Source organism: Malania oleifera, chromosome 8 (genome assembly GCF_029873635.1).
Source record: "Malania oleifera isolate guangnan ecotype guangnan chromosome 8, ASM2987363v1, whole genome shotgun sequence".
NCBI classification, from domain to species: Eukaryota; Viridiplantae; Streptophyta; class Magnoliopsida; order Santalales; family Ximeniaceae; genus Malania; species Malania oleifera.
The window spans coordinates 31,372,715-31,390,624 of NC_080424.1; the positions used below are offsets into that span (position 1 = coordinate 31,372,715).

The 17,910-nt window shown below is 38.8% G+C and overlaps 1 protein-coding gene across 1 annotated transcript in view; it reads left to right on the forward strand.

The window, feature by feature from the left end:
- Positions 1-1,130, forward strand: part of LOC131162632 (PHD finger protein ALFIN-LIKE 2-like) — a 50,857-nt gene extending 49,727 nt beyond the window's left edge. The window contains exon 3 of the mRNA XM_058119241.1: positions 831-1,130. Within this exon, the coding sequence (XP_057975224.1) occupies positions 831-1,130 (300 nt within the window). The remainder of the gene's footprint in view (positions 1-830) is intronic.
- Positions 1,131-17,910: the final 16,780 nt, after the last annotated feature.

Genomic DNA, 17,910 nt, shown 5'->3' on the forward strand with positions numbered 1-17,910 from the left:
CAAATCTTTCATTGAAATGAATATGAAAGCATACCCATGTACTGGAGATCAACGAGCTCAATCCAAAGAAGTAAAACCCGATTCCACAGTAAATCACAATTACTTAGGTTGATTTGATAGTCAAATAGGCACAAGACAACCTTTTGAAATGCTCCTTCAGCAACCTTCTAGGGAGGGAATCTTCTTGCAAGCCATTTCACCACCTTTTCCACAAAAAAAAAAAAAAAACCCACCAAGAAATGAACACCGATTCGCATTACGGAACAGGTATTCGAGTTCCCCAAAATAACAAAACAAAAACAGCAGAGCCATGCAGACACTGATCAGAACATAAATTAGAACCACAAAACCCTCCCAACAAAAAGAAAAAGCAAAGATCGAAGCTCAAAAGAAATCGACAGATAAAGAAATGAAATTACCGGCAAAAGAGAGAGAATGGGAAGTGATGCAAAGGGCTCAGGGAGAGATTGGGAAGTGAGATTGAATTGAAGAATGGAGAAGATGGGCTTGTCTGTTGCCCTATTTATAGGTGTGCTTTGTTAGTGTTACGGGGAGGGTATCAATCCCAAACCTCTTTGGCAGAGTTCGATCTATGACCATGGTCGGGACCTTGACAAGCCGCTCTCTATTCATTGAATATGCCCAAAAGGTTTCGGCATTCTGTCTAAATTCAAGCTCTATTGAATCACTTTAATCTCATATGCCATGGAAATGGCTTCCAGTCCTTGAACTTCAGAAGAGATCTTTAAGAATTACAACAGTAGTCGAGCTGGCTTGTTTATGCCTTAACCTATGTTGTTGATGATTGTTATGGCCTCTGTGATCTAAAGGAGGAGAACTTGTGTCTGTATATACAACCAAATGAAACTTGGGAAGTTACTCTTCTGGTAGAGGAAGTTCCACTTCCTAAACCTGCACTTAGGATTAATGATGGACAAGTTAAAGGCAACTCGAGACTTGCAGATGAAAATTACGAGGAAGATGAAAATGAACATAGTGAAACCCTTTGTCGAAACTTTGGTGGAAACTATAATGCTGATGAATTTTGGATTGATTGCAACATTTGTGAGAAGTGGTTCCATGTAAAGTGTGTGAAGATTACCCCCGCTAAGGTTGAAAGTATTAAGTAATACAAATGCCCATCTTGCAGGACTTGTTTCCCGGTTTATCTTTTTTTTTAAGAAAATATATTAAATAATACCTTTTTTGGATAAATAATTCCCAAAATGACTCTGACGTAATATCGCTACTTGGTCTAGCGAGATTTTCCACATGTCGCGAAACGACATCTCTCATTTGAGGTGGTCTTCTAGATTTGTACTCCATGTGTGTATGACATAATATTTTGGCCTTACTATCATGTTCAAACCCCCCCCCCCCCCAAAAAATCCCTTTTTCTTGCTTGAATCATTCACCTAAATGGAAACTAAAATATGGTTTTTAATATTTGATAACATCAAGTATCCATATCCTTTGGATCCATTAGTTAATTAACTTAGGATAATTTTCACTGATTACTTACTTAACTATTTGCTTTAGGGATAGGGTTAGCAAGTCTCAGTTCAACCATATTTTGAACATTGAGCTGAATCAAATTATAGAGGTGTTTATACTTATCCAAGTCCTTTTTTTTTTACAATTGTTACCCACATTATTGAGCATATCCATCCACGCACCTGTTCAAAGAAAATATTCATCAAACATAATTGATACCAGTATGTTCACAATGTTACATTCAACAGTTTCATGTATGCATCCAACCTATCAAATTACTATAAAAATTTCAACAAAATCCCCTTTAAAAATTGAGCATATCCATCCATGCACCTGTTCAAAGAAAACATTCATCAAACACAATTAATACCAATATGTTCACAACGTTACATTCATCAATTTCATGTATACATCCAACCTATCAAAATTACTATGAAAATTTCGATAGAGTCCCCTTTAAAAATTGAGCATATCCATCCACGCACCTGTTCAAAGAAAACATTCATCAAACACAATTGATATTAGTATGTTCACAATGTTACATTCACCAGTTTTGTACAAATCCAACCTATCAAATTACTATAAAAAATTTGGGCAGAGTCCCCTTTAAAAATTGTGCATATCCATCCACGCAGTTGTTCAAAGAAAACATTCATCAAACACAATTGATACCAGTATGTTCACAACATTACATCACCAGTTTCATGAATACATCCGTGGGAAACAATACGAAACACTCATTCACACCAGTCATAACCAATTTTCATTCACATATTCATACTGTGGGAAATGAATAAGTATTTGTAATTATAGATAAATAATACAACGATGCTTTTTAAATTGGAAGAAAAGGAGAAAATATAATGTTGTACAAATGAAATAAAAGAACGATCATCTATACATTTAAAATAATGGACATCCTGATGTTGTACAGAAGAATTAATACAATGATCTATACAAGTTAAAAAATGAACAAATAGATGCTTGCCACTTTACATATGGGTCATTTATACAATTGAAATAATGAACAAATACATGATGTACAAATGAAATAATGAACAAATACTTCATGTACAAATGAAAGAATGAACAAACACATGTTCTACAAGTGAAATAATACGACGACGATCTCCTACTCAGTACCATAGGGAGGTTGTCTCCAGTGTCAGGGTGGTTGTTGTCTGCGTCTACCCTCTCCTGGTTGCTCCTCCATATCTGGCTTCTGGGCTTGTCGATGTGTTACATGTTCGTCATCTCCACCCATAGGTATTGTATCATCTATCTCCAAGCGAAGCAGACGGGGAGCTAAGTCGTATGAAGTCTCTGGACGAGTTTGAGGTGGCAATGTGCGTGCATCCACCTCCTCTGCATCAAGAGGATCGTCTAGCAAGTATGACATCGATAGGGTGGCGGCAGAGTCATACGGGGCATCCTCTTATCTACTAGACGGGCCCGCAATATCGGTGGCTATCGATAGGGCATACGGTGCTGACAGCCCAAATATGTACTCCGCCTGTACAATGGGTGGCGAGAAGGCCGGACTCGAAAGACGACTGGAGAAAGTTGCTCGACCTCCTCGTATTGGAGCTGCTCGACCTCCTCATGGTGCTAGGGCCCGGCGTGGTGTAGTGATCCGTCACCCATCGTAGTAGACAATGTCCAAACCTGCTCTCGCTAAATCGCTCACAGCGGGATTCGAAGAGAGTAGGTCGACCTGTGTAGTACGTTCGCCTGTAGCATACGAAAAAAGTGGTTACCACATTAACAACCTAACGTAAACGGTAAAAAAATAGGTATGTATTAGAGTATTCTTACGAGGCTCATGTAGACCGTCGCGGTCCTATCTACGAAGCATCGTTTGACGGACCTATACCACCTATAATGAGGGTCCTCTGGACCCATCGGACCGTCTGCCTCCACTCCCTATATGATATACTCCCACCAATGCCCCCACATTGTCACGTACATCGTGTGCTTGGCAGCCCAATCCGTGTTCCCATGACTACGGCCATCAATCTCGTGTAGGTCGTCCCCACGTACATCGACCCCCAACGTCGAAAAGCGGTCTGAAATGCCCTATCGAAAGCTGAACTGACGCATCACTCAGTCAAAAATATGCCACTCGATAATATGAAAACATATGAGTGCACTCAGGCTACCCAGAGTTCCCTCCCAACTGCATAATCAGCCAGTAGGTCGGCTAGAATGTCATCCGTGTAGGGCGCCCATATGAACTGTGCATAAACGTATGCAAAATGTAAGAGGTGTGTAGGGATGTCTAATAAATATACAATACGGTGAATAAACTTGAATGAGACTATACCTCATGTTCCCAGTGCAGGTCCAATTCGAACCTGTACTAGGGTAGCGTATGTTGCGCAAAATTTGGCACCAACAACTGATCTCTCTACCTGTACAAAATAATACGTAAGTGAACAGGTGTAATGACTAATAAATATTACGAATTAAAATTCGTAGTACTCATATGAAGAATGTATTGTGAATGAAGTTACTAACCTTCATGCGAGTGGGACTGGGTCAATCAGGCGACTGTCCTAGTCCCTCTCAATAAGATGCCAGACACCCCAGTGCATAGGAGCTAAGGACATGAATCTCTCCCACACCCAAACCTATAATAAGTGGAGTGCTCCTCTGATCTATAAGTGGGACATGTCAGCAGTGCGACACATCTCCCGGTAAAGCCACGCTAACGTCACGGAGCCCCAACTGTACTAGCGTATCTCTGCTCACTCCACAAGGAGTGGAAGGAATATCAAATGTGCATAACTCCCCAAGAGGTCACAGAACAGCGTCCCACATATCAACCACAGCAAGTGAGCATGTGCGTGGCATGCTACTGCATCATCATCTGCAGCTACCAAGAGTTGGAGAAACATCTCGCCCTCAAGAAACCGCATATAGATGCTGGCACCAACCAACTCACCCTCAGGAGGCACCACCCCTAACAATCTCTCGCACATATGGCACAATGCTGCCCCCTGACCGGCGCCCCCCTCCTATACTAGTTTAGTAGTACGACTAGTGATGGCATTCCCATCAATCGGCAACCCAAACAACACTGCCACATCCTAGATGGTGATAGTCGCATCCCCGTGCGGTAGGTGGAATGTGTGTCTCCGACCTCCATCGCTCCACCAAGGCGGTCACCAGATGCCAATCTAAGTGGATATGGCCAATCTGGTATATCGTATAAAAGCTCGCCTCTCCTATCCAATCAATAATGTGGGGGTCCGCGCCTATCCTATTGTGTACGACCTGTGTGCCCCTTTGGCAATATAAGACGTTAGTGTGCGAATCAGTCCACGCACGACTGGACCAGTGACGATCGCCCATCATCAATACACTAGAGTCGGATGGCCCTGGATCGATAATATAAAAAGGCAGCGGTGTTAAATAGTCACTATAATAATAATAGGGACATGAGGGAACTCAGAGAGATTACTAAGTTTCAGATTATGGACTGTCCATATTGTGATGCTAAAACTTCCCTTTGGCCACATCGAATTGGTCGAATAAAGGAAATTATTATCCTTTGAACATAGCCTTAATCACAAGGGGTCTTTGAAAGATTCAGAATCTTTATTTATTTTTTTTCTGAATGGGCTCAATATGTGGGACGCAACAAGGCATGAAGTGTGGACGTGTGGTAGCACCCCGAATCATTCCTTTGCCCTTTTTATGGAAATTAAAGGTAATAATAGGACTCTACATTAACCTATAAGTGATAGGTCAGTGCGAAGGTCCAACTGCAACCCCGGGTTGTTTCCTTCTCGAACACCTCATGCGATTATATCCTTCTTGATGACATATGTTGCACGTGATATTCCTCATACCTTCCCGTGCGTCCATCTCGTTGTGTATACGTGAGCTCCTAGACCGACCTTTATGTTGAGCATATGCAGGATCTGCCTGCAAATTCGGCAATGAGGATGCTGGCCAATATGCCTTGTGCATAATTAGATGAAAATCTGCAACATATGTCGCATAGTGTTCGGCAGTGCTCCAACATGGCTCAACATAGTGGTTTGCGTTTAGTCATGTCTCCGCACGGGCGGCGAGAAGGTGGGAGTAGGGAAAGTGTAAAACTTGCCACTTCCCGCACGAGCATTCACATCTCTGGATGCTCAAAGTTTGGACGTTATTCCCTTTATGTCGCCCCAACTGTGCAATTGTGATGCTAAAACTATCCCTCGCTAGCAATATATGCGAAGTGAATGCATTTCCTCCAGATATTGAGTTACGGGAAGTCTCCCATCATCGGCTATTGAAATAATGTGCAACGCAATAAAATGTTAATTGCACAAGAGCTATTATGGGAAAACTACGAGCGCCTTTCAAGACGGCGTTGAAATATTCGACAAAGTTAGTGGTCATGTTCCCATACCTTTTTCTACCATTGAGGCACTGAATCCACATATGAGAAGGGATCTAATCGAAGAACGACTTCACTAGCTCCCCACCCTCATCGAATATCCTCTCCATCCACACGTCAAATTTTCTCACCGATGCTCCCTTCCCGCTCGCTTTGCCATTCGCTTAAGATTGACACTCCGTATTTTCGTATTAAAGTTGCTCACCACGTAGAATCAGTGGTGGGCACGTGGTGGTTGCCAATCAGGATTGCGTTGCACTGCAACAAGAATTCCTAGATGCCGATCTGATATAAGGCAAATGTCATCTCTATCAATAATGGAATGAAGGCAACACAGAAACCAATTCCATGTGTCCAGGGTTTCCTCTTGCACAATAAAGAATGCAAGGGGAAATATTTTCCTATTTGCATCCGACTCGTCGTAATTAGGAGTTTGCCCTTGTACTTACCATACAAGTGTGTCCCGTCCACACATATTACGGGAGGGCAGTGACGAAAACCCTGAATAGATGCTGTAAATGATCAAAATACGAATACAAAGGTTGCAGTGTTCTTGCTACCTGGAACAGGAGTCCACCCCCACATAAATATTGTCTCAGGATTGTACACGCACATCGTTTCCATCCACTTCGACAACGTTTGACAAGATTTCTCCCAATCACCGAATACTTGGGTCATTCCCTTATGTTTGCCCAACCAAACCTTCTTATACGAGATCGAATAGCCAAAACAACGATCTATGAACTCCTTCAATGTGGCGATCGACGTCAACACATCTCTCCTTATCATATTCACTATCTCCCTAATAATGAGAGACGTTGTGATTTGGTTATGGTCCTACAAGAGAAATTCGTTCAGACACATGTGCGGATCACCATATTGGGTGATTTCAAATAATCGGTGTTTCATCTGATATATTGCACACAATCTCCATCTACAATCGTGGTCCTTACACCTAACAACCCATAAATCTGGGGTAGATCACACGACGTGGAAGTCATGGTGGGTTCGAGTGTGATACATTCGTACTGCCGTGAACAACTAATCCTTTGACCTGAGAGCATCCCCCTACTCAGCTCAGAGGATTCATCTCAATGAGTCATACGTATAGGAAGCTCATCCACCGCAATTAAATCTGCAGCATCTAGGTCAATATAATCGTACATCAGACGCTCATCCATCAATTGGGCGTCGAACGTTGCATCATCCATGTCACGGGAGGTGGGTTCAAATCATTGGGGAGCTCATTTAACCTTTCACCCATTTCCTGCTCGTACGGGTCTTCATTTTCAAGATGAACATCATTCCTAATGTTCATGCCCTCATCCAATGCGTCGTTCGCAATGGCGAACAACAATGTTGGACCCTCTGTCGGGACTTCTTCACAACTTCCCCATGGATACGTGTCAGGAACACGTGCTTCGTATGCCGACAACTCGAATAACGATCCTAGATATTCATTAAAATCAACAGTAGACATACCACCAACCTCCGCACTCACATCGAGATGACGAGTTTGTTGGGTGCCTTCCTCGACTTCATTCAAATGCTCGGCAGGCGCCTCTGGTTGTCTAGCCACAATTACACCAAAGTGAGGAATGATTCGACATATAATTGCACAGTTAAATATGTCGAACCTGCGCAGTATGCATCCAACACAATGCGTAGACCATAATCATCAGATATGGGAACAGCCTCGTAGAGGACTGTATTATTGAACCCTCGCAAACGGTATCTTGCGGTCACCCACAATGTATATTGATCTAGATCAACATGCAAATATTTATATATCTTTGTATATAATTTATTTAATTTACACCTATGGCCAATTCGAATTGGTCGTACTAGCGGACTACTATAACTAACACCATCTACTCCGGTTATGATGTCCCCCCTATATACAACAATACCGTCACCGAAACATTGCTTGAGCTTCCTGCTATTTGGATCGGCGCTTAAGAAATAAAAAAGATCTATGCAAAACAAAATTGTATGTATAAGTTATATGTGTTACTTATAGTAATCAATAATTAATTTCACTAAGTTTAGTCATCTTATAACTCTATTATGATCATTAAATTCTCTTATAGCTTTTAAATTTTTGAGTATATAGATTTTAGAGTGTCTTTATTTTGTTAAAAAAAATTTAGACCTTTAATTTGGATTTGGATGTATTTGAATAATTTTTAATATAATTTTCCATTACATTTTATTTAAATCCAATGAAAATTCACATTCAAATACGAGGTCTCTCCAAAGATAAGGTAATAATATTTTTTATCATAAAAATATATAATTTATATATGCATATCAGAATGTTATTTAATTAAGTACAAATCACTTCATAGGTTAGGAAAATTTTTGAACTTTTAAAATATACCTGAAATTTTTTTTAACTTCATAAGTTGTGGTGATTTTTAGGTTAACAATATGAATACTCAACATTTAAATAAGGAGATCATAGGATTAGTGTCGATATATGTAAGGTCAATGAGAGGTTAGTGTTATATTTTTTAACATTGCAAGAGATTTGTGTGTGTTTTTTTTTTTGGTAATATTTTCTTTTAAAGAAAAATTATATAAATCCTTCTTGGAGATTAACCAAAACCACGTTTAGTCATCTTATAACCCTATTATGCTCATTAAACTCTCTTATAGCTTTTAAATTTTTTAGTATATAGATTTTATTAATTAACAATAATCTTATTATTAATATATACTTATAACATTTTATTATGACATTAATTTATGTTAAAAATAGTATCTATAACTAAATTAATTTTTTTCATTTATTAAATGTAAATTTAAATTTATAGATGGTTCTTTTTATTCGTTCCATAATTTAATTATATTTTATTAATAATTAATATGTTACTAAATAATATAACTAATACGCCCAAAATAATCTAGCCAATGAGGGCAGGTCAACACCTGTCTCGCGCCTTCTTCGGGTTAGACATTCTAACGAGTGATCAGCTCCAACCCAATAAAAAGGAGGAGAGATCCACGCCAGCGGCTTAAATAGCCGAGTAATTGGCGTAAGCACTTTATGACTGGGGAGCGATTCATGCCCCCGCGCAATGAATACGAACCAACCTACGGTCAACTCGAGCCCCTATAAGAAGGGATCTGGAGAAGAGGCCAAGGTAAGTCATTCAGCACTATTCTACTGTTGCATTTAGCCTCTCTAAAAGCATTCCTCTTACTTAGGCATCAAAGTGATCCCCCGGAGTACACCTCGGGTCCTCCAAGCCTTTCTTTTCTTCTCTTTTCAGGTCAGTGGAAGTCAAAGGAGCATCCTTGCAAATTTTCACCCCGCAACAGTTGGCGCCGTCTGTGGGAACCTGCTTTTGAGAGGCGATCATATCTTGCTCTCGACATTCGACATTCAGGCAATGCCGACCTCACACAGTTCTACTTCCATCCCTGCCGCGAAAAAAGAATCGTCCCGGTCCATCCACTCCACACCCGCGCAACCATTAGGTGTCAGCAGGAAGGAGTTCCTCGCTTTCCAAAAGGAAATGAAGGATATGCTCAACCAACTCTTACAAAAAAAGAGTCAAGAAGGGCACATCCTCCACCAACCGCAAGAGAACCCCAATGCAGACAAGAAAGCTAACAAACCAATGGAGAACAAGGAGAAAACCTACCTCAACAAAAAGGTAGAAGATGTAAACAGCGTGGACGTCAACCAACAATGATCCACAAAACTCGAAGAAAGAATCAAGAAGATAGATCATAGAGAAGATGATGAAAGAGGACAAAACCAAACCCAACTACGGGGAAGCTTCCCTGAGGTCCTCAGAGCCGCCATTCAATAAAGAAATCATGGAGGCTCCATTGCCAAGTAGATTCAAGATGCCCACCTTTGAAAGGTATGAAGGTTTGTCTGACCCAATTGATCACCTGGATAACTTTAAAATGTTGATGCAGTTGCAAGGGGCTCCAAACGCCACCATGTGTCGAGCTTTTGCAACTACCCAGAAGGGTACTGCCAGAGATTGGTACCGAACTTTGCGACCCGGATCCATCGATTCCTTCTTAGAGATGGAACAACTATTCACCGACCACTTCCTTAGTAGCCAAAAATTTTCTAAAACAATGAGCCATCTCATAAGTATGGCACAAGGAGAGCAGAAGACTCTAAAGAAATTCATGCACCGCTTCAACAAAGCAACCCTAGAAATCCACAACCTAGACATGGGGGTGGCTTAGCAGCCTTGACAATGGCTCTTCAGCCTGAAAGTTTCTTATACTCTCTAGGGAAAAAGCCGCCCATGGATATGGGGGAGCTGATGGCTCGAGCACAGAAATACATCAACCTGGAGGAGATAATGGGCACAAGAGGAAGTCGCATAGAACGGAAAAGGAAAAGTAGTAGTAGGGAGATGGGAGAATCCTATAGATCCGCGAAAAGACACGAGACTAGTGCACTACATGCAAGCCCAAAGATAAGAGGGCAACCCAGTAAGTTCTCCACCTACACACCCCTGAATGTACCGCACTCTGAATTACTGATGCAAATCAGAAAGAAGGATTATGTCTTGTGACTTGAACCCATGCGAACACCTCTTCACGAGCGAAACATGTCCAAGTTCTGCGCATTCCATAGGGATCATGGCCATGAAATAGAGGAATGCATCCAGTCGAAGAAAGAAATCGAGGCCCTAATAAGAATGGGATACCTATCAAAGTTTATAAAGAAAGAAAATCTACAAAGGGAACCTCTCAAGCAGAGGAGGCTCAACATACAAGAGAAGGAAGAGCAGGTCGTAGGGGAAATTGCGGTGATCTTTGAAGGATCCGCTAGCGGAGGAGATAGTGGGGGTACTCGCAAAAAGATATGCTAAACAGGTGCTCGCGATGGAGAAGGGGGAAACAAGTAGCAAACGAAATAAAAGTTCTTGAGTGTTTCTTGCAACATGATAATAAAAGTTCCGATTACAGCAATTGTATTACATCAATAAAGTTTAAGAATATATATATTACAAATGAAGTTTCAACCGACTAGCTTGCCTTGCTCCCCTCTCCAGCTTCCTCTTCCTCCCCATCTTCTTCCTCGCCCAGATCTTCCCTAGATTCGGGACTCTCGTTGCCATATCCGTGTGAGCTCACACCATCCAGGGGAAGGTTAGGGTGCTTAGTTTTGACCTGTTCCCGGCACCTCCTGAACCCCACCCTATAAGCTTTGGAGGTGTTCATAACGAACTGTGTGGAGTCCTTAGACTCTCCTTCACTGCAACTCAGAAAGCCAAAAACAGCCCAACAGATGAGCACGACTCATTAGACATAGAGGCCAAATGGTGAGCTCGACTCGGAAGGCCAAAAACGGCCCAGCAGATGAGCACAACTCATTAAGCATCAAAGGCCCAGATGACGAGCATGACTCATAAGGCCAAAAACAGCCCAACAGATGAGCACGACTCATTAAGCAAAGAGGTCAAACTGACGAGGATGACTCAGAAGGCCAAAAAATAGCCTAGCAGATGAGCACGACTCATTAAGCATCAAAGGCCCAGATGACAAGCATGACTCATAAGGCCAAAAACAGCCCATTAGATGAGCACGACTCATTAGGCGCAGAGGCCAAACTGACGAGCATGACTCGTAAGGCCAAAAACAGCCCAGCAAATGAGCACGACTCATTAGGCAAAGAGGCCAAACTGACGAGCATGACTCGGAAGGCCAAAAACAGCCCAACGGATAAGCACGACTCATTAGGCACAGAGGCCAAACTGATGAGCACGACTCGGAAGGCCAAAAGCAGCCCAGCAAATGAGCACGACTCATTAGGCGTAGATGTCAAACTAACGAGCACGACTCAGAAGGCCAAAAACATATCGACAGATGAGCACGACTCAGTAGGCATAAAAGACCATGAGGCTGCTCAGTAAAATTAGTTCGACAAAATTTGCTCCAAGAAACAGCTCGGCACGAACTGCTCGGAGAACTTATTCGGAAAGCCCTATTATAAGAAATTGCTCCACGAAGCTGTTCAGTAAGATCAATTCGGCAAAATCAGCTCGGAACACCAGCTTGGAAAATTCTCCCCAAGTCAGAATATTAGTTCAGAACATTAGTTCGAAAAATTCTGCCCAGCTCGAAATATTAGCTTAGAACATCAGCTCGGCCAATTTCCCTCCATGGAACAGGTCGGACAAGTCGGCCAACTTCCCTTCACGGAGCAGGTCTGACAAGTCGAAAAAAATTTCCTTCATGGAGCAGCTCGGACAGGTCGATGAATTTCCCTCCATGGAACAGGTCGGACAGGTCGGCCAACTTCCCTTCATGGAGCAGGTCTAATAGGTCTGCACAAATTTCCTTCATGGAGCAGCTCAGACAGCTCGGCCAATTTCCCTTCATGGAACAGGTCGGCCAACTCCCCTTCATGGAGTAGGTCTGACAGGTCAGCCAACTTCCCTTCATGAAGCAAGTCTGACAGGTCGGCGAAAATTCCCTTCATGGAACAGGTCAGACAGGTCGGCCAACTCCCCTTCATGGAGCAAGTCTGATAGGTCGGCCAACTTCCATTCATGGAGCAGGTCTGACAGGTCGGCCAATTTCCCTCCATGGAACAGGTCGGATAGGTCGGCCAACTCCCCTTCATAGAGCAAGTCTGACAGGTCTGCCAACTTCCCTTCATGAAGCAGGTTTGACAGGTCGGCAAAAATTTCCTTCATGGAGCAGCTCGTACAACTCGACAAAATAGCTCGACACGAGCTGCATGGCAACTCGTTTGGTAAACCATGCCCAAAAAAAAAAGAGGGAGCATTAAACCTTCTAAGGGGAAAGATGCTGACAAAGCAATTATTCAAAGTTCCATCCAAAAATTTGAAACTAAGGCGGGGGACAACTAATACACCCAAAATAATCTAGCCAGTGAGGGCAGGTCAACACCTGTCTCGCGCCTTCTCCGATTCAGACATTCTGACTAGTGATCAGCTCCAACCCAATAAAAAGGAGGAGAGATCCACGCCAGCGGCTTAAATAGCCGAGTAATAAGCGTAAGCACTTTATGACTGGGGAGCGATTCACGCCCCCGCGCAATGAATACGAACCAACCTACGGTCAACTCGAGCCCCTATAAGAAGGGATCTGGAGAAGAGGCCAAGGTAAGTCATTCAGCACTATTATACTGTTGCATTTAGCCTCTCTAAAAGCATTCCTCTTACTTAAGCATCAAAGTGATCCCCCGGAGTACACCCCGGGTCTTCCAAGCCTTTCTTTTTTTCTCCTTTCAGGTTAGCGAAAGTCGAAGGAGCATCCTTGCAAATTTTCACCCCGCAACAATAACATTATTATATTTAATTAACAATATTATATGTCTAGGTACAGTTGCATGCATACATGATTCTCAGCATTATCATTACTTTTTTCTTTTACATAGTAGTCTACTTTTTTTTATTCTTTTAAATGTATTTAAAAAAATAATTACAAATATATATACAATTTAAATATTACCTTTTAAAAAAATTATAATAAATTATTAACATCTTAAATGAAAAATTATATATTTGAAAACTTAATAAAGTGGTGCCCAAATTCGTTTGACTAATACACCAAGTTAACAAGTTTGTCCCTCTACCCCTTCTCCACATAAATATAAAGGTTTTAATCTCAATTCAAAAGCCCATAACGCCCAATCATAATAGTTAATTTTCCACCATTCAATCAACAAGGTTTAATTTTATTGATAACATGCACTTTTAAGATAATGTTTAGTTTCATATTTCAATTAGTAAATCGATAAATGCTATACAAAATATAGTTTTGGTTATGCAAAATACAATAACACATATGATTAAATCATCATTTTAAAGGAAATTGGTCTTAAAAAAAATTTAAAATAAACATTCATATTTAATATTCATGATTCTACTAAAAATGAATGTTACCAAAATGTAATATTAGAATTCAAATTCAAAATTAAAGGGCCTCAAAGCTAACCGAGCTCTCTAATATATATAAACTGAAATTATTTGATAGTTTTAATACTACTAATCCAAATATATTTTAATCCATATATTTTTAATTAGTAAAATTAAGGATTTCTATTTACTGATTTTATTCAATTATTATTGTCACTTTAGTTAAATCTAAAAGTACTAGAGAATCCCTATATTTTATATATATATATCAAAATAATGTGTGTAGGCAATGACATTACATACATATAATATTAAAAGAGAGATAAGGGAAAGCAAAATAAATTTATTTTGTAGTGATTTCATTATGTGAGATTAGTTTGGCTGCCTAATAAGCAAGTTCAATTGCATGCTAATTACACTTCAGCATAAAAATTAATTTAAAATTCGTATGCTACTAAATTTAAAATACTTAACGCAAAATCAAATCACAAAACCCAGCTGATGTTTAATTTTATTGATAACATGAAATTTCAGTTAGTCAACAATTACGTTCACTAAACTATTAAACTTAATAAAATGATACTCTTCCACTCAATTTAGATGAAATAAATTAAGATAATAAACAACATGCATTTAGAAATAAAAATGCAAATATATCAAACCAACATGATTCCATAAATATGCTAAAGAACATAGAAATACAAAAACGATTATATAATCCAAACAAATAAATTTCATGCACGTTTTTGTTTGGATAGTATCATAAAAAATATAATTCAAATAGAAAAAAACTCTAACCTTAAGAGTTTTTTCCCGCATTAACTTTTTTAAAAATATATATATATTAAATAATACCCCTTTTGGGGAAGTATTTCCCAGAATGACTTTGGCGTAATCTCGCTACTCCAAGTAACGAGATTTTCCATGTGTTAACCTTAAGCAAATCTCGCTACTCCAAGTAGCAAGATTTCGTTGTCATGCGTCTTTGCCAAAATGGGCTTGGCATTTAAATCTCGCTACTTGGAGTAGCGAGATTTTCTGTGCACCAAGTTTTCATTATTAATTAAATTATTTTCTGAATTATTTGAGTGAAGAATCAATTATTAATTTAAATTTTCACTTATAATAATTTACAGTTTGTAATTTAGTTAAAAATATTTTTTTATCAAAAATTAATATAACAATCATACACTATAAATATACACTAATTATATCTAATTAAATAGGGAAATCTTCATATATTTTATTGAGTATGAAATATTTAAATATAAACATGTTCCACTTGTTGCCGCTATCTCTGGCACAAAGAGAGCTGCTGATCCATCAATTTATCATACTGTTCCTTTTGATGGAGTTAGGATTTTAATATTCGCATTTCGAGCATTTTGTATTTTAGTTTGTTCCTCTATTATCCTCTCTCTCTCTCTCTCTCTCTCTCTCTCTCTCTCTCTCTCTCTCTCTCTCTCTCTCTCTCTGTTTCTGTTCCACCATTTTCCCTATAAATTATACCGTCATTTTTATTTTTCTGATATGGGTGTTTCGATTTTCTTCTGTTAAGGGTTAACCGTTTTTTTTTTTTTTAAATTACAGAGAAAATTGGAATGATAAAGAGTAGAGAATAAAATGTTGATCATGAGGATAACTAAAAGATTGGGATCTGCCTCCATTAATTTGGATTGTTAAAAGATTGGGATTATGGTTGCCTCCATTATTATCTCTCTCCACGTGTCAACTAATATATTACTCATTAGTCATTACAATAATTAATTTTGTTCCTTGGAAGCAGTCAGGTTGTGGGATGACTACCTATTTGGCTTATAGGATGAACAGTTTGGCTAACCAGGTAAGGTCACCGCCTATATGGTTTATAGGATGAACAACTTGGCTAACTAGGTAAAGATTCTGACCTCTAAAGAAGATGAGACATACGAGGATGATAAATTGAAGCAAACTTCAAAGAAAAAAGTGTACAATGGTAGCAAAAAGAACAATATTGTTGCTATGGGAAAAAAACATCTTGGGTTTGTTGAGGTTAACATGGATGGATTGCCAATAGGGAGGAAAGTGGATCTAAATGGTTCTTCTATATATGAGACTTTAGCCCAAGCACGGGAGGACATGTTTGAGTGAAGAATCAGGCATCACTTCCATTCGTGAGTGTAATCGTTATTTTTTATATTTTTTATCAGTAATGTATAATTTACTTATTTTCTATCAATTCGATCTTAAATGTTTTGATGTGAAACTATTGTTAAATCATTGTTGCACCTCAATCTAACAACTAACTTTTAGAACCAAGTGGTTTAAGATGACATAAACATTTTGATAATCAAAGTCAAATTAGTAGGACTAGGACAGTAATGAGTTGCACAGATAATTCCTTTCTAGTTTTAAAATGTAATTATGATTGTGTAACTAGGTTCGAGTGAGAGAGTAAGCAATTAAGAAAGGCCACCAAGCTTTTAAATGGATCATCCAAATTTTTGCTCACTTATGAAGATAAGGAGGGGGACTTGATGCTCGTACGAGATGTTCCTTGGGAGTATGCACCTTTTATTTCATTTTAAATGATTATACTAGTGCAATATATTTATACTTATGTATATATGTTTTTGTGAATGAGTCTTTGTGTGTATATATGCACATATTTATGCCTGATGTTTGTATATGCACTAATAAGCCCCAAATGGCATCCCATCAAATGACAAGGCTAGCCTTGTGGAAGACTAGCTGGTCTATTTCGAGCAACATTTTAAGGTGTAGGAGCAATAGCTGCACTACTAGTAACGTAATATTAAACATTTTGAACCATGCTTTTAAGACATGTTTCATTCAAGTTCCTAGGTACTTTGGACAGGCAGAGGCCTATGTCGTTGGAAAAGACAATATTGTCTTTGGAAATTTAGATGTTATGTAAATGCTGACAATATATATGCTAAACATATGTTTGTTGGTTTGTATATAGGATGTTTCTCAACACAGTGAAAAGGCTTAGAATCATGAAGACATCGGAAGCAGATGGACTTGGTACCTAAGATTATTAATTATGAAGACATCGAAGTTTGGAAATGCCTAAATGATACGAAATTATATGTTAACTAATTAATTTAACATAATTATAAAAATCAAGAAAATGTCAAACGAATAGAGGAAAAACACTTTAATCCCTATAAACAAAAATAAAAAATATATTTACAAATGTACTAATTACTTTGCAATTATGCTTATGAGTCATGGAATGGAACTACAGTAAAGGATAGTGGAACTAGCATTAAGGTTAGAAGCTAAGGTTTCAAAAAATCAATTTAGTTTTATACTTAGGAGTTCTATTACAAAAGTAATATATCTTCTAATAAGATTGAAATTCAATTCACAATTTGCTTATACATTAAACCTATCAAAATACTATAATAATTTTGGCAGAGTCCTATTTACAAATTGAACATATCCATCCACACACATGTGCAAAGAAAACATTCTTCAAATACAATTGATACCAGTATGTTCACAATGTTACATTCACAAGTTTCGTATACATTCAACCTATCAAAATACTATAATAATTTTGGTAGAGTCCTATTTACCAATTGAGCATATCCATCCACGCACCTATGCAAAGAAAACATTCTTCAAATACAATTAATACAAATATGTTCACAACGTTACATTCACAAGTTTCGTATACATTCAATCTATCAAAATACTATAATAATTTCGGCAGAGTCCTGTTTACAAATTAAGCATATCCATCCATGCACCTATGCAAAGAAAACATTCTTCAAATACAATTGATACCAGTATGTTCACAACATAACATTCACAAGTTTCGTATACATTCAACCTATCAAAATACTATAATAATTTCAGCAGAGTCATATTTACAAATTGAGCATATCCATCCACGCACCTGTGCAAGGAAAACATTCTTCAAATACAATTGATATCAATATGTTCACAACGTTACATTCACAAGTTTCATATACATTTTAACTTATCAAAATACTATAATAATTTCAGCAAAGTCCTATTTACAAATTGAGCATATCCATCCACACACCTGTGCAAAGAAAACATTCTTCAAATGAACAAATTAACATGCTTGCCACTTTACATATGGGTCCTCTACACATTCAGAATTAAGAACAAATACATTAT